We start from the raw sequence: 18,437 nt of genomic DNA, 5'->3' as shown, positions 1-18,437 counted from the left end.
CTTAGATGTCCAGTCTTTAAGGCTAGACCCGAGAGCGACACAAGGAGACACAGCAGCAGCCCAAGGGGTGGGGAGGGCTGCTCTGCTGTGTCCAACTCAGAACTGGGGGTTCCTGGGGTCCATAAGGGGAACGTCATCTAGCAGGGGGAGCACTGAGCAAGGTGACCTGCTGCCTTGTCACAGAAAGATTTAAGGCACCACAAGAAAAATGTTGGCTGCCTCTCCCCCCAGAAAGGCCTTATAAGATGGCAGTGGGGTGAGGGGTCCCCTGGGGAGCTTTGAGGCTGGGGTGGTGGTGGAGAAGACCCTGCAGCCCCGGCCAGGACAGGCAGACTTGGTCCTTAGCACCTATAAAGCCACCCCTGGTCATGGTCCTGGGAGAAGTGCCTGGAGCCCCTGAGGCAGGGGGGAGAACTATGGCTCAGGGGGAGGCCAGTGTGGGGCAGAGAGCCGGGCAGGAGGGAAGGGCCCGGCCTCAGCTGCACTGTCCCCGGGTCCACGCCATTCCCTGAGGCGGGGGGCGCAGAGATGGCCATGTTGCTCTAGGAAATGCTGAATGGGCGTGCTGGGGACACAAATAGCAAGTCCAGGCTGGATCTGGGCGCCATCGGTGTGTGGTGGGTATCGGGGAACAGGCAGGAGGGAATGAAGGCCTCGGGAGGAGGGGGTGAGAGGCAGAGGGCCAGCCCGCAGGGCAGGGGGCAGTGGCCACTGTGAGAGCACATGGGGCCCGGAGGATCCTCAGGTGGGGGACTGTTGGGTCACCTGGCGGTAATTCCTTGCAGACGTCACTGTCCCACCTCCCAGGGCTGTGAACAGGGAAGGGTCAGGACGAACCAGAGAAGGCCTGAGGGTGAGGGAAGTGGCCACTGAAGCACGTTGACAGGTCTAAGCAACAAGTAGGAGGGAGCAGGAGGCAGAGCCAAAGAGGCGTTGGGGGGTTAGGCCTGCTGGGGGTGCTCCAGCACCAGGAGGCCAGGCTGAGGCTGGGCTGAGAGAGGCAGAGAGCCAGTACAGCGTGGGCCAAAGTGCCAGTGTTTACTTACAACCTCTGCTCGATAAGAAGTGCTCATCAGGAACTATCAGATCAGCAGGTGTAACGTGCAGAATGCCCTGGCGTCCCCACGCCTAAACACACTGCTTAACATTTGGTATACAGTCAATCTCCTTAAAAAAATGCAACTAAGTTGGGAGCCATGGTGCATGACTGTAATCCCAGGCACTCAGGAGGCTGAGGCAGGAGGATCCCAAGTTCCAGGCCAGCTTGGAGAACTTAGTGAGATGCTGACTCAAAATAAAATTTAGAAAGGGCAGGGGATGTGGCTCAGGGGTAGAGTGCTTGCCTAGCATGTGTGAGGCCCTGGGCTCCATTCTCAGTACTGAAACAAAACAAAACAAAACAAAACAAAAAAAAAGCAAATACATACAGAATACTAAGCTGGGATCACTATAAATGGCCCGCATGACTATTTCCCACCTTTTCCATTCAGCAACATATTGTCTCTTCATTTCTAATACTGTCTTGTCTGGAAATAATTTGCATAATCAGCCTCCTATTTTGGCATGTAGATTATTTCTGATTTTCTAAGTCATACTTCAATAAAGACCATTGTTTTTACTTATGAACATCTGATTACTTCTCAGCATCTAATTAGAGAAGTGGAATTAGTGATTTCTAAAGCACTAGTGTCTTGATATTATCAGAACGAAGATTCCAGATCTACCCCCACTCCTGGCAACATTGGGTGCTGGTTGGACCCTCACACAGACTTCCTGGAGGTGAGTTCGAGACACGGAGAAGCTAAGAATCCTGCCCCCAGCACTCTGAGGCCCTCCTGGGTCTCCCACAGACTAGACTCTCCATCTCCTTCCTTACCAGGCGGTGTGCCGTGTGTGCCTCTGAGGGCAGAAATCCCATCTCATTTGTCTTTGGGTCTCCAGTACTGAGCACTCCGTCCACCAGAGGTGACGAAGATGTCTGTGGAATCAACCAGATGGAGGGAGCTGGGGATCGTCACGACTTAGTTACAGGCAGGGCCATTGATTAGAAGGTGCTCTCATGACTGGGCAGGTGCACCCCAGCCAAACACCTCCATGGGCAATGCTCCGTGGGGAAGCACATTGCTCATAGGCTAAAATTGATACTTAGTAATTCCACATATTTACAGGGCACAAGCTACATTTCAATACATGCAGACAGTGAAACAAGTCCAACAGGGAAGTTGGCAGATCACCTCATTCTAAGGATAAAGAAGCACATTGAAAGTCTGCAACCTTCTTCCAAATAGTTTGGCAAAAAAAAAAAAAAAAAAAAAAATTCAAAAGAGTATAGGTGTGTAAATTATGGATCACACACAGAGAAAACAAGCGAGGGAGCCAGCAATTATGAACTGAAAGTTCTTCACCGTAATAATATTTCAAACTTGTCTATAGGTTAAAAGATACTGGTTATATGTTGGAGAGAGAAAAGGGCATACTACTAGTCTGCATATCAGTAATCAAAAATAAAAACCTAGAAATAGAAGCACATGGTGACTAATTTTGAAATCTAATCAGACAGATCTCAGAGCACTGGTCTGGCATAGGCTTTGACATATTTACAGGGCAAACCCCAGATGGGCAACAGAACTTGGCAAGAGCTGGTGCTGGGGACACCAGTGTCCCCAGTAGCTGTGGCAAAGAGCTCACCAGGGCAGGCATTTCCACATTTCACTTGTTGCTACATCCCCAGGGGCTGACTGCTTCTTACACAATTACCATGGACTACCACTGGAAAGAGCGGAACTTCCCAGCCCCACGGGGGCAGCTGGGTGAAACGTGGCACAGTTACGGTGGCCACCGTCAGGCCATGGACACGGGGGGTTTGCTGGCTCTCTGAACCCTCAGCCCCCTCCATGTGCTCCTCTGCAGTGTTCTCTAGACAGGGAAAGAGGCCGCCCCCCACAGAAGGAGACTGTGTCCTGCCCACTGAACTGCCCATCTCGGGGCTCCCCGAAAGCCACAGGGGAGGGGCCCCAGGCCCTCCAGGGAGGCCGCTGGCTCTGAGGAGGAGCCCGACATTTTATTTCTGTCCAGGGAGGGACTCCGGCAGTTCCTGCTCCACTGGTTTTTTGCTGGGCTGGGGATGGAGCTCGGGCCTCAGGCGTGCCTGGCACCTCTGCCACTGAGCTCTGCCCAGTCCATACCGCTGCTTGAACAAGGTCATCTTAGAGAGACCTGGAGTCCTCAACTGTGACAGAGGCCACAAAAACAACAACATAAGCCTGTCCACGTGGCCCCACATTCCTTCTGGCTCTGTCCTCTGAAATGACCCTGGCCAACACTCATCTTCGGAAGTGGCCCTGGAGATACTATAACCAGCCCCCCACTTCTCTTTCTGGAGGGAGAAACCTGGGTGTAGGGAGGAGGGGGTCTCAACCTCTTTCTTTCCAAAACCCCTCACAAGATAAATGATAAAGAGAGAAAGGATTTCCAGTATGAATGCTTTATTTTGCATTTTTAAATATACACATCTTATACGTCAGTTAATCAAAGTGAAGCTTAAGAACATAAACTCCCGCCTCCTTTAGCCTGGACTTACACTGGGCACCCGGTCCTGTGGCCACTGGGGGTGACAGGCCGGCGCAGGGGCTCATCCCCACTCCACTGCACGCTGGCCAGCCCCCTCCGCCGTGCCTTTCCGGTGTTGGTCATGATCTGGTGGAAGAAGAGGAAACATGGCTGGAGACAGCACTCCTTGAGCGCCGACCTGAAGCAGAACTCACCACCTGGAATCAGTCAATCTCCAGTAATCAGGTCACAGGTTACTCAGGTAAGCGGAAAATTTTTGGGAAAAGTCCTTTTAGGTTTGCACACGATAGCACTCAGCAGAACAATGTTTTTTAAAAATCCAAACATAGGAAGAGGAAGAAAACAGTTGACTACAGCAATTTATCACATCTCTGCAAAGTAATGGTCTTCGGAAAGTGAGAAGGCCAGATTTGACTTCACAAAAAATTAACTTATCCATGTGTGTAGTATATTAAAAATGAGCCAGTCAATAGGCGAACGAGCAACCCAGAGAAATATTTGCAGCAAATTCACTAACAAAAAGGTTAACATCTTCATTATGTAAGGAACTCCTACAAATTAGTAAACACTAAACAATTGGGCAAAGAATTCACACAGCTGAGTCACAACATAGGAAAGTCACCAGTAAAATCAAATAATGACCAACTTTAGAATAATTAGAAACTACAGCTTGACCAAAAAGATATCACCCTTCAACTCTGTGTGTGAATGACAGATAATTTGCAACACCAGACCACTGCAATTTTGAGACAGCTCTTTTGGAAAGCAATTGGCCTTTGATATCAAGAGTCATAAAAATGTTCCTATCTTTAGGTGTAGATTCTAGTGAAAGAGTTCAAAATATGAAAAATATTAAATAAACATAATTTTTCATTTTAAAATTATTGGAGTACAACTAGAATGATCTAAGAAAAGGGCAATAATTAAGTAAAATATGGCATATTCATTTGACATATGGCCATTTACACTGATAAAGAACAGGTTATAAGGAAAAATGTTCACTTAAATATTAAATAAGGGGCTGGGGATGTGGCTCAGCGGTAGCGCGCTCGCCTGGCGTGCGTGCGGCCCGGGTTCGATCCTCAGCACCACATACCAACAAAGATGTTGTGTCCGCCGAGAACTAAAAAATAAATATTAAAAAAAAAATTCTCTCTCTCTCTCTCTCCTCACTCTCTCTTTAAAAAAAATATTAAATAAGAATCAGGTGATAACGATGTATATAAATAATACTATCAGGGGCTGGGAATGTGGCTCAAGCGGTAGCGCGCTCGCCTGGCAAGCGTGCGGCCCGGGTTCGATCCTCAGCACCACATACAAACAAAGATGTTGTGTCTGCCGAAAATAAATATTAAAAATAATAATAATAATAATAATAATACTATCAATTATGCTTAAAGTCCACAAAAAGGTAGGAAGGAAACAAGTTGTAAAGTGACCAGAGCAGCTCTACAGGAGAGTGGGACAGAACAGTTTTTCTTTCTTATGTTCTGAGTTTTGTGTAATAATGTTACAATTATGTTAATAATTAAGAAAAAATGTTTAAAGAAGAAATTACAGTAAAACTGATGAAGTCCAGATAAACTGTGGATTGAACCCATGTCAACTTCCTGGGTTGATCTTGTGCTATAAATGACATGAGACGAAACCACAGGGGGATACGGGGTGAGGGGTGGGCAGGACCTGTCTGGCTGCTTTCCTAATATCCAGTGATTCTAGTCCTATTTCTTTTTTAAAAATTTTTTTTTGAACCAGGGATTGAACCCAGGTATGCTTAACCACTGAGCCTCATCCTCAGCCATTTTTTAATATTTAGAGACAAGGTGTTGCCGAGTTGCTTGGGGATCACCAAGTTGCTGAGGCTGACTTTGAACTTGTGATCCTCCTGCCTCAGCCTCCTGAGCTGCTGGGATTACAGGTAGGTGCCACCACACCAGGCACATTTATTACTGTTTAAAAAAAAAAAAATCACAAATAAACAAAAAAAGCCAGAAGGCCAAAAAATGTTTTTAAAATTGGATTTATACCTTTGATGTCTTGATTTTTGCTGAAAAGTTCCTTGGGCTTATCTAGCACTTAAGGCAGGGTGTTATGGTTTGGATGTGAGGTGTCCCCCAAAAGCTCAAGTGTGAGACAATGCAAGAAGGTTTGGGGAGAAATAATTAGATTAAGAGAGCCTTAACCCAACCAGTGAATTAGTCCCCAATGGGATTAACTAGGTAGGGGCTGGGGGTGGACAGTGTGTGGCTGGAGGAGGTGGGTCACTGAGCTGCCTTGGGGGTATATATGTGGTGAGCTGAGCTTAGTCTCCCTCTGCTTCCTGGTCACCCTGTGAGCCGCTTCCCTCTGCCACACTCTCCCTCTGCCACACTCTCTGCCATGATGTCCTGCCTCACCTTGGTGATATACCTAGCCTAGTTATCTCATTAGATCAGAAGCCAGCTTGTCACAAGTTATGAAGGATTCATTTCTGTTTTCTGTAAAAATATCAGGATGTCTGTATGGCCTGGCCATTAGTTGATGTTGTAAAGCTGATTGGAATGCCTGCCCGTGCCCTGAACTCACCCAGGTCCGGTTTTCCCTGACCAGATAACAACCCTTCCCTAAACCTTAGTGACGCCTCATAAATTCTGGCCCTCCCTGGCCGGATAACGACCCTCTCTGAGTCTCTAAGATCTCCATAAATTCTGATGCCGGGGCCAGCAAAAATGTAAACTTGTGTTATGCTCTTCAGAGTGTTGTTATCTGTAACCCCCTTTGTGTAACTTTTTGGGCTATAAAACTGGGCCACAAAGAAGCCCTGGGGCTGTCCTTGGCTCCCACGATTTTGAGGGGCAAGGCAGCCCGGCTGGTCGAAATCATAAGCTTGCTTTAATTTGATTTTAATTGGAGTCAGTGGTCTTTTCTTGCGTCGTGGTCTAACAGTCGGGCCCTGAGGAATGGAGCCTGCTGTCTATGGACTGAGACCTCTGAAACCCTGAGCCCCCAAACAAACTTTTCCTCTGCGATTGTTCTGGGGGTCTTTTCCTCACAACAGTGAAAAGGCTGACCAGACAGAAAAGAGAAGAAGAAAAGAGGGCGGGGCCTGGGGACTCTGGGTCTCCCCTGAGCTGGATGGGCCGCCAGCAGGCAGGGTGGAGGGCAAGGGAGTGGGAGGGGGCAGAAGACAAGCTGAGAAGGCGGAGGCTGCCGCTCTGGGGGACACCGGGTGCACAACCAAGCTCCGCAGAAGGACCTCAAGTGCAGCTCCCTCCCATTGTGCCTGGAAGTCTCCAGAAGCAGGGGTGTCCACCCAAGCACCTGACTGACCATTGGCTCCCGGCGGGCTCCCTCCCCTGGCACCCAGGCATCTCTGTGCCTGCCCTCAGCTCGGCTCCTTAGGCTCAACTTCAAGGCCACCTTAGGCCACTTGCACCTCTTCTCTTTCCCTCTCCCTGCACCAGTCAGTCCCCGATTCCAGGGCCTGAGTGCAGGGGAGGGGAAACAGTGACAGGAGGGCTGGGGTCACTCAGATTTTCGATTCAGCTGCCTGCAGACTGCCACCTCACCTCCTTAAACCTGCGGCAGGAAAGCCTGGAACAGTACCTCCGTCTGACCGGCTACCCAACTCCTCAGTTTATACCCAAAGGACTTCCAATCAGCACACTATAGTGACATGTCCACCTCAGTGTTTACAGCAGCTCAATTCACAACAGCCAAACTATGGAGCCAACTAGGTGCCCTTCAACAGATGAGTGGATAAAGAAAACGGGGTACACTACATAATGGAATATTATTCAGCACAAAGAAGAGTGAAATCATGGCATTTGCAGGTAAATGGACGGAACTAGAGACTATCATGCTAAAGGAAATAAGCCAATCCCCCCCAAAAACCAAGGCCGAATGTTCTGATATGCAGACGCTGACTCCTAATAGGCTGGGGGAGGGGTTCAAGGGATTGGACAAGGGGGAGTTGGGGGAAGGGAGGGGAGATGGGACTGGGAAAGAGAGTGGACTGAGTCAGAGGTAACTTTCCTGTGTTCATACATGCACACAGGGCCAGTGTAACTCCACATCATGCACAACCACAAACATGGGAAGTTACACCCCCCGTATATATATACATGTCATGTCAGAATACATTCTGCTGTCGTGAATAACTAAAAAGAACAAACAGAGAAGACTGCAGAGGCCTGGGCCTGACCTTCCCCCCCAGTGAACGGGATGCCTGAGGACAGGCCCAGGCCTCTGGCAGTCATCCTAGCACCTTGTGCATGGGGCAATGCAGGCCAAGCCCCCTGTCCACCCTCCCCCCCTCAGTTGCAAAGGAGACTTTCTGGGCAGGAAGCAGCTCCTGTCGCAATTGTCTGAGGAAAAGCTCTCCAGACTGAATTCCACAGAAACACATCTGGGTCTTGGAAGAGGGGTCCGAGTCGTGGCATCCACACCCACCCATCTGGAGGAACAGGCTCCCACCTGGGCGGCTGCGGAGAGGTCATTTGAAAAAGGGTTCTGCTATAGCAAATGCAAAATATTTAACCATAATAGTGCAGTATGTGACTGAGCTGAATGTAATTTGTTCAGTAGTAAAAGTTGGTGAACACATATCCACTTAGATTAAAAAAAAACCTATTTCCCATTTGTTAGTTTTGAATATTTGTGAATCACCTGAATTATGTCATAAAGCATGCATCTTTGTAATGCAGGTACTCTATTTCATCTATCTTTACACTCACAGAAAATAACCTGGAATAGGAGCGGATGCTGTTTGCTGTCTACTCAACATGCATTCTCTCCTTCCTGACCAGCAAGTGTCTACTTAAAAATCTTCATTTTTGCCAGGTGCAGTGGTGCATGCTCATAATCCCTGCTATTCAGGAGGCCAAGGCAGGAGGACTCCAAGTTACTGAGTCCAGCCTCAGTAACGTGGTAAAGCCCTGTCTCAAAATAAAAAGTAAAAGGGTTGGGAACATGGCTCAGTGTGGCCTATTCCCTGGGTTCAATCCTCAGAACCAGAAAAAAGAAAAAAGTTCACTTTCCCAGATACCCTGCACCAGGGGCCACATGACGGTCTGAGCAGAAAGAATGAAGGGACAGGCACCCAGGAGGGCAGACTGGCTGCCTGGACATCTGGACTTCTTCCATCACAGGCTCCTGCCAGGGGCTTCCTCCGTCTTCTTATGACCCCAGGCAATGGGCATATGAGCAGAGGCCTCCTTTAAAATAAAGGAGCACAGAGCAGGAACACCATGGAGCTAAGCGCAGCTCTGAGTCCAGCACGTGCCCTAGCTAGCAATGTCTTCACGCCGGCATGTGCTTTTTAAGATTTCCAAGAGTGGAGTATTTTTTAAAGTGCAATCCTTAATTCTGTTGTGACCTCCCCACCTCCCCAGTACTGTGGATCGAACCCAGGGATGCTCTACCACTGAGCTACATCCCCAGACCTTTTCATGTTTTTGAGACAGGGTCTTGCTACGTTGCCCTGGGTAGCCTCGAACTTGCGATCCTCCTGCTTGGACTTCCCTTGTAACTTCCCCTCATGTCACTTGGTGCTGGATGGTCCAAAGGCAATTCCCCAGTTTGCTAAGCAGAACTTCAACTGAGGTTACATTCGATTTGGGTTCAGTGGGAAACACTTAGGATTCAGTCACTTCTGTGCCTAGACAAGCGAGCGCCTTCTGTCCTGGTGTAGGAACAGCTCGGAGGGTTCTCTATGTTGTCAGCACTTGCATGAATAATCAATATGTAAAAAAACTTGAAAGGCCCCAACTCCACACTTAAAGGGGGGCAGAATATGCTACTCCAAAATATGCCACTTTGGTATGAGGATAATCGTGAGCAAAAGACACTTAAAAAACAGCAGATCCAAGGGCACTCTGACCTTCCTTTTTTCCCTGAACCAATAGATAAAACTCCTTGTGAAGGACAACCTCCCTGGTCTGGGCCAAGAGAGACTCTCCCATGGGAAGTAATAGCAAAGAGACTTCTGCACAAACACACCATGTTAAAATATTTATCTTTCCTCTCAGTAGAAGACAGTACAAACCTGTCATACATAGAGATGATCAAAGGGCACCAAACAAAATACAGGAAGACAAACTTATGAGGTGTGCCAAGCAGTCAGTTATTGGATTTTGTGACATTTGTGATGGGCCTCCCAAGCCCTTGTAGGCTGGAGGCTCACCAAGCCTAAGTCTGCCTCCTTACTGGCAGGCAGGGCAAAGGAAAGATAAAGAGCCTGGGGTCTGACAGCATCCCTCTTCCTTAATTTCTGTCCTTTTAAATTTTGAGACAGGGTCTCACTAAGTTGCTTAGGCCTTGCTATTATTGAGGAGACTGGCCTTGAACTTGATATCCTCCTGTGTCAGCCTCCCAAGCTGCTGGATTACAGGTGTGCACCACTATACCAGCCCCTTCCCTGAAATTCTTAGCTGGACTGATAAGGCAGGACTATCTGCACAGAGCCCTGCCCTAACTGATAAGGGAAGGGTAGCAGAGGTGGAAGTGACTGTCTCTGTGGGGAAGAAACAAGCCATTCTTAAGTTCAGCCTGCTTCTGACTTTTCAGCAGTAAGCGTACATTTCTTTTATAGTTAGGAAAGAATAAAACAAGCAACAAAAAGGAAACTGTAACGGGTTCACTTGATGTTTTGACTATACCCTTGTGGCTTTGATACTTACATGTTTTTTCTTTTTCTGAGTCTTCTTTTTCCCTAAACTTCTCCTACCTGATCTCTCCTCCCTGATCTCATCTTCTCTGAATCACTTCTATAGAAGCAGCTCTTCCTGCGGATGGGCAGAATCACAGCCCTTGAAACAGGAGTCCCCTGTATTTCTCCTTTGCTAGTAAAGCAATAAACCTCCTTTTTCCTTTTTCTAAAAACCATGTTGGGACAAAGACCAAGCTTTCAGCAACAAAAGGATTCAGAATATTTTGGGATTCAAGATTTTTTTCTGCTTGTTGGGCTGTGTTTTCACATACAAGACTATGGGCATTTAGTGGATCCCAACTAATCCCGTAGCGGGCAGAGGGCCTATCTCAGCCCGAAGCGGGGCAGGCGGGCAGGCGGGAACACTGGATGGGCTCAGAGTGGGGACAAAACTGAAGAACAACTACGGAGGGGAAGGGCGTGGGAAGGAGCTGGGAGCCCTCTCTGCAGGCACCCCAAATCCTCCCAGTGTGGAAGAGACCCTGCCTCACTCCCAGGGAGCACCCAGACCTCCAAAGACAGAGTCCTCGGAGCCTGGACTCAGCTGCCTGGAGGCCCCACAGCCTAGCGCACACGGCTCAAAGACCAGGGAAGGCTCAGCAACCCTCCAGCCTTGGTTTCCTTCCTATAGCAGGTTCCAGTAGATGTGCCTGGTCCATTTGCTGGGAGGAGGAGATGAAATGAAAGCGGGCATGTGAAGCCCTGGGTCCAGGGCCCGTGCCAAGTTCACGTAAGATGTTCCTGACTGCTTCAGGGCTGGGGTGTGGCTCAGCGGGAGAGCACCCAAGTGGAGGTGCTGGGTTCAATCCCCAGCACACGAGAGATGAAACAAACGTAACTTTAAAACAAAGGCAAGGACTGGGATTCTATGACTGTGTCATAATATTTATGTCCCTTTAGGCCAGTGGTGAGGCTTTTTAAATCAGGGTATTCTTTGCAGGAAGAATTTAGTGACTATCTGGTACAGAATAGTATATAAAAATACACGGACACTCTGGCAAGAGAAGCAGGAGTGAACTTTCTGTCTCGAACAACTCGTGTTCACAAGTCTGCTTGTCACTTCTCCAGAGTTCTGGGTAGACAGCACAGTGGCTGTGGCCACTGCCCCCGCCACAAGAACAGTGGCTTGTTCTCCTGTGTCAAGTGTTGCTTGTGTGTGTGGAGGTGGGTGTCTTGAGTTGGAGCTACAGCAGCAGCAGTAACCCCTGAACTCAGGGGTGTGCCTGTGGGTCTCAGCATCCTGGGACACCTCTTCTCATCCGGAGCCCCTGGGGACCATGTTGACTACACCATACCCTTATCTCCAGAGACTGGTTGGTTTTAAAATCGCGGATGTGCAAAATAATTCCTGGAATTGTGATGAGGAGCTCTGGGTGGCGCCTAGACTATTTTTAACCCTTACTCTAGTCTGGGACCAGCTGTGGCTCTGCAGGGCACAGGACAACACCTGCCATCTACCCTCAGCAAGAGCAGCTTTATCTGTTTTGTGTCTTTCCTGATATAACACTGTGTCTCCAGCATCCTGCCACGAAAACCTTTTGAAAATAATCCTGACAGGATGTTTCAAAAAGCCGGCATCTTCAGGCTCACTCAGAAAACTCTGCAAAGTACCTGGCACCTGAGAACGAGGGGCACACACTCCTCAGGAAATGTCATCTGTCTTAGCTTCCTTCATGTGACACATGCAGCTATAAGATGAGACTCTAAGTCCTTTTGTGCACCTCCAGAGCAAAGGGCAAGGTGAGACCCCCCCTCTTTTAAAAGACCTAAGCCAGCACATATAGGTTGCAGCTGGCAACTTCAGATCCCAGGACTGCCCCGGGGACCCACCCGGGCAGCCTAGGATGAGTGACAGGCGGGGAGGCGGGGAAGCGTGCCTGACCTCAGCCGTCACTGCTCTACACCAGTTTTCTAACAAAATGTGAAAATATTCTCTCGATGAGATCCTAGGTGGCCTGGTGTGGTGGGCTGGACAGTGGCCTCCAAAGGCCATACCCACGTCCTAGCCCCTGGAACCTGTGGACACGACCTTGTTTGGAATAAGTCTTGGCAGAGGAATGGAGCTAAAGATCCTTGAGTTGGAAGGTCATCCTGGATTAGCCAGGTGGGCCCTGAGTCCAGAGAGAAGTACCTCCACAAGAAAGAGAAGGCCGGTGAAGACAGGGGCAGCCATCAGGATTGCCGAGCCCCCAGGAGCTGAGGAGGCAGGAAGGAGCTCCGTAGAGCCTCAGGGGAGCCCAGTCTGCCAGGCCTTGGCTTTGGACTGCGCCCGCTAACACTGTGAGGGAACAGATTCCCGCTGTTTGAGGCCACCCAGCTCCTGGTGTTTTGTCACTGAGCATGGAACACGAAGGTGCCTACATAGTGAGTTCTTTCTGTGCTTCGTCCTTCCTGCTCCCATCTCCAGCCAGGGCGGTAAGCAAGCCTGTGTTGAACCTCCTTTGTGTGATTCAAAACATTCCCTTCTGGTAAAAGGAAAGCACACGGACCCTGAGGAGATTTCAACTGTGTGTGGTGCACGCCCGTCACCCCAGGGACTCAGCAAGCTGGTGTAGGAGGATCACATGTTTGCGGCCAGCACTGGCAACTTAATGAGACACTGTCTCAATAAATAAATAAATAAACAAAGGAATGAATAAATAGGCTGGGGTTGTAGCTCAGGAGTAGAGCTTGCCTAGCACATGTAAGATCCTGGGTTCGATCCCCAGCACTACAGGGAAAAAAAGCCTCAGAACTACCTGTGATGGTGAATGACACCATCTCCACGTGCCCGCCATCTGGGGTTACTGATTAATTAAAGCTCTAGTTGTGTCTCACCAGTTGGCCTGGCAAAATTGGTAGTCGCGGCTTATCCTGCCTCATTTATATGTTGAGGCTGTTGAAATCGCCACCATATCCACATGAGGTCCTGTCCGTGGCGTTTCATTGAGTGGAGGTGCTAAAATTGTTAACCAAGGGCTGTATTCAGGCTTATGTCTGACAAGGCCACAGTGAACGTCCTTGCCGGCACTGACATGCTTGTGTCACTGTGTGGTGCTTTGGGGTAACGGGTGTAGGTACATCGTCTCCCCAACGATCACCACCCATTCTCCCAAGGAGACACACCAATTTGCCTCCTGTTTTCCTCATAACAGGAGGTCCTCCAGATGCTTAAAAGAATGTGTGTCCTCTCAAATAGCCCAGACTCTCTGAAAAAACAGCTTTTTTTGGTAAACACAGGTACTCACGGCTCAGACTCCCACCAGGAGCCTGGAGCCCTAGGCTGCCCCCTTTTGACTCTTCCTGAGCACCTCCCCACCTGAGCACCTCGTGCAAACAGCTTCATGGGTTCCTGTGGCCCCTGAGACATTCTAAGGACAATGGCAGCCACCATGCAACTGTGACTGGGGTAGTGGTGGCTGGCCTGTCCCTCTCCCTCCCTTCACTCTTGCCCCCACAGTCTACTCTCCAGAAGGCAGCCAGAGTGCAAGTTCCAGTGGACAGTCCAAACAGTCCAGTAGGTTCCCAGCTCATGCAGAGTAAGATCCACAATCCCCGTCATGGCCCCCACAGCCCTGGAACCTGTCCGTCAGCTGTCCCTCCAACCTCAGGTTCCACAGCACATGCTGCACTCTAGCTGGAGCCCCGGACATTCCTAGGTGATGAAGGGAGGACGAGGGCAGGTGACTAGGGACACCAGTGCCTGGGGTGAGGGGATGAGGGGACTGGGCTGGTAATGGCAGCGGGAATGGACAGGTATATTCTGCTTCCATGTTCCTGCAAAGGCTCAGGCCTCCTGCACAGGCCATCTCCCCTCTTCCCGAATCTGGCTTTGCCAGTCCATTGTGGAGGGACCGGCACCAGCCTTCTTCTCCAGAACCAACTGCCCAACTGGAGAGGTTTTAATTTTAAGGTCCACGTAACTGACCCTATCAACCACCAGCTTCCAAGTACCAGGAAGACCCCCTTAACGATAACGGCCCTTATCCTTAGGTGTCAGCTGGCCCACACAGGGCTTGGTCTGGATCGGTCTGACTCTCTGGCAACTGCGCTTCCTGTCTGCTCTCTGATCAAGGCTTCCTGAGACCCCTTGGGCCCGAGACTCCACCAGCTCCTGGGTGAAGGCAGCTCCCTCCTGACTCAGGCCCACCCTCCTGTTCTTACTTCCTCATTTACTTATTTATTTATGTTTGGTCCTGGGGATGGTACCTGGGGCCTCATGCACCCCACATGTGTGTGCTACCAGTGGGCGACGCCCAGCCTGCGCCCTGCCTATCTGGGTGGCAGGCTGTAGGCAGGGTCTCCTGGCGCTGGTTAGCATCAGAGCTGGAGCTCTCGGAGGCCAGCTTCCGGCCCTGGGACAGACAGGGAGACCCGTGGCTTCTCAGAGGGTGGGCTGTACCGGAAGCCGCTCTCCTGGGTTTCTGTGGCACTGCACCCTGTGGGTTCTCTGCAGGCCCCTCTATTGATTTCTGTCCTTCGTGGGGGGTCCTTCTTCTTTCCTGCCTGTTTGACAAGCTGGGGAACCCTGTCCTGGGCCCACTCCCTCCCTCCCTCCCTCCCTCCCTCCCTCCTTCCACAAACTTCCGTGGGTGTCAGTCACCACTGCTGTGCCCATGTCCTCCGAGCTCATTAGTACTAGGTGACAAAAAAGCTGGCTGGTGGTGACTGCCCTCCAGCTGGACCCACCTTCAGATGCCCCCCAGGGCTCCCGGCTCACACCTGCAGTGACGTCCCCTCTAGCCCTCTCGCACAGTTTGAAACACCCACCCAATCCTGTAACCACACGGGCACCCGCCCTTCCTGTTCCAGGTTCATGCCCGGCAGGTGGCACTTACTCCCAGGTACTCCGTCGTCAGAAGCTTCTCTCCTGAGAGTTCTCCCAGCTGGGGTTGGATCAGTTCGTCTTTGTCCAGATCAGCTTCCATGGTGTCGTGGTCCTCCTGCGTCAAACAGAGGGGTGAGCGCTGTGGACACCCTGCCTCCGGCCCCAGGGGGTGGCTCCCCACAGCATTAGCCCAACACGGCAACTCGTGGGTCCCGTTCACAGGCCTCAGGCCCATCTGCCCTCTCTGTGGAGATGGGTGGGGAGGCCAGAGAGCCCAGGGATCCGGCGGGGCGAGCACTTCCCGGGGGTAGTGTGAAGAGGCCCAACATGGCACTGCAGCCTCTCTCAGCCAGGGTCCTCGGGTTCCTCTCCGCAGCCAAGGTCCCAGGGCAGTGGCCAAACCAGTCAATCTACAACCAGTGTCAAGCACTTTCACATGCACAGGCCTCGTGGGGGCTACAGACGTATGGGACAGCTTTGTTCTCCTCAAGTCGGTCACGGTCACCAAGAAGACAGTACGCGGGGCTCAGGCAAAGAATGTCATCCTGTAGAAACGTCTCCATAAGATGAACACGTTGTGTCAGCACTGTGGCTCCAGGCCTGCCACCTTCAGATCTCGCCCTGCGCAGATGCAGGGGACTGCCCAGCACAAGAGGCCAGGCTGGAAGGTGAAAGGCCACTGGTAGAGTGAGACGTCTAAAAATCGCACTGCCCAGATTCAGACATGGCCTCTGAGGAAGGACGCTGCCTCCACCCAGGAGGGCAGCTGTGAGGCACCAGCGGCTGAGGATGGCCGTCAGCCACGCAGTACGTGTTCTCACGGACGAGGAGAGAAGAAGCGAGGAGGAGAGGGAAGGAGAAGGGCCGTTTAGCTTCAAGGAAGATGCAGTGGACCTGTCTCCCTCCTCCTCCCGCCAAGTCAACTAAAACACTGGCCACTACACATCCACAGAAGACCCTGAACATGGAGAAGGAGGCAGACCAGCGAGGGACTCTGGGACCCCAGGAGTGACAGAGATGAGGGCTTTGGTTTTCTTCTTGCCTCATCCACGTCAGACTTGGAGCTAAAGAAGCCAGCAATCAGGAATGCCAAGGAAGACAAAAACGTCCCTCTAGCCCAGGGACCAGGAAAACGGGAATCGGACGTGAAAAAAACACCATAGAAAGTAACCAACACTGTAGTCCCACCCCCAACCAAGCCTGCAAGGGCCTGGGGATCCTCATCTTCCGCCCTCACTGTGGTAAGGCACCCCACACCTCCAGGGGGGGCACCAGAGAAGCCGAGCAGGAAAGACTCCGACCCTGCTGGGCAGTAATGAAGCCCTCATGCCCAGTGTGGGCCCCTTCCTGTACCTGACAGTAAGTGGTTTCTCTCCATCTTCCTGCTGGGAGAAAAGGCCATGTTGGGGACCAAGTGGGGACCCAGAACTCCTGCCCCCATTCTAAAGTAATGAGGGAACCCCACCTTCCAATATGGAACCTGGAATTCTACCCACACCTTTCATTAAGGAAGGGGTCTGTGCGTTAGTGACAAGGGAGCGTCAGAAGAAACCAGCTAAAACAGAAGTTCAAATAAGATCCAACACCTTACAATACCCCAAATGTCCAGGTTGAAACTTAAGACAAATCCCTCATCACATCAAGAACCAGGGAGATCGCTAATCAAACGGAGAGAGAATCCCTAGATGCCAATGTTAGGTGACAGAGATATCAGAACTATCTGACATAAACGTTCACGCAGCTATCATAAAAAACACGCTTCCATGAATAATCACAAATGCTCTTGAAACAAAAGGCTCAAGAATACAGAAAAAGAAGAGAAAAATAAAACCAAAGCAAGCAAATGGAAGAACATAATAAAGGGCAGAAGGAAGAGAAGAAAAACAGAAAAGCAACAGAGAACATGGATGAAGAAAAGAGCTGGTACTTTTATTTAGGATTAATGAAATTGACAAGACTGCCAAAGAAAAAGTCAAGACACAAATTACCAGTGTCAGGAAAGAAACAGGGGCTGTCAATACAGACCTGCAGATATCAAAGGGATCATCGGGAATTCCCACAAACAACTCTACACACAAAGTTTGAGGACTTAGAGCAAAACCACAAACTCTTCCACAAGTTTCTCAACATGGAGTCAATAATGTGCACAGTGCTAGGAACATTAAGGAAATTGGACTCATAACTTGAAAATGCTTGTAAAAGAAATCTCCAGGCCTGTGTGGATTCACTTGAGAATTTTATCAAACTTTTAAAGTAATACCAAGTCAAATAACCAAAGGAAGAGACGTTTCTTACTTCATTTTATGAAGCTAGTATTACCCCGGTACCAAAATCAGAGAGAGGTAATACCAAAAAAGAAAAGCACAAACACCCCTCATGAATATAGCACAGAAGTCCTTAACAAATAAGGCAATATATTCATAGAATTCTATCCCATGACCAGGTACAGTTTGCTCCCATGATGCAAGAGTGGTCCATGTGTAAAACTTCATCCCTGTAACCCACAATATTAACAGACTTATACAGGAAAAACAAATCACATGATCAGCTGGACACAGTGGCGCATGCCTGTAATCCCAACAACTCTGGAGGCTGAGGCAGGAGGATTGCAAGTTAGAGGCCAGCCTGGGTTACGTAGCAAGACCCTATCTCAAAAAACAGACAATCAAAAGGGTTGGGGGTGGCTCAGTGGTAGAAAGCCCTTGGGTTCAATCCTCAGTGAAGGAGGAGGAGAAGAAGGAAGGGGTGGAGGGAGAGGAGGAGGAGAAGCATCACATGATCATATTAATGGGTGATCAGAGTATTTGACAAAACTCAACGCCCACCAGACAGAAACCCAGAAAATCAGACAAGTGGGAGACTTGATTAAGAACATTTACAAAAGCCCTACAGCAAAATGGTACTTAGCAAGGAGAGACTGGACGCTTTCCATCTAAGACCGGGAACAAGGCAGGATCTCTACTCTCACAGCTCTTAGTCAACATGGTGCTTGGAACTCCAGCCAGACCAATGAGGTTGAGAAGGAACAAAAGGCACAGATCAGAAAGCAAAAACAGAACTGACCCTATCTGCAGATGACATAACTGTCTATGCAGAAAATCCTACAGAATCTTTAAAATATGTCTGTTGTGCATATGTGTATATATAAAATATTATTTTCTCCTAGAACTTATGATTGAGTTCAGCAAGGTCACAGAATATAAGGTAGACATATAGAACCCAATTTCCTTCTTACTTTTTCTTTTCTTACAGTGCTGAAGATCGAACTTAACATCTCAGCATGCTAGGCTAGTGTTGTACCACTGAGCCACATCCACAGCTCCAATTTCTATATGTAACTAATAAACAGGTAGACACTGAAATTAAAAACAC

General features: G+C 49.7%; 1 protein-coding gene across 1 annotated transcript in view; it reads right to left on the bottom strand.

The window, feature by feature from the left end:
* Armc9 (armadillo repeat containing 9) overlaps positions 1–18,437 on the bottom strand; it is a 130,619-nt gene that overhangs the window by 17,922 nt on the left and 94,260 nt on the right. The window contains exons 20-21 of the mRNA XM_077791111.1: positions 15,076–15,180; positions 3,581–3,696 (exon numbers count right to left, since the gene is read on the bottom strand). Coding sequence (XP_077647237.1) covers positions 3,581–3,696; positions 15,076–15,180 — 221 coding nt within the window. The remainder of the gene's footprint in view (positions 1–3,580; positions 3,697–15,075; positions 15,181–18,437) is intronic.

Source organism: Urocitellus parryii, chromosome 1 (assembly GCF_045843805.1).
Source record: "Urocitellus parryii isolate mUroPar1 chromosome 1, mUroPar1.hap1, whole genome shotgun sequence".
In the NCBI taxonomy this organism is placed as follows: Eukaryota; Metazoa; Chordata; class Mammalia; order Rodentia; family Sciuridae; genus Urocitellus; species Urocitellus parryii.
This window is presented reverse-complemented; position numbering and strand designations above follow the sequence as displayed.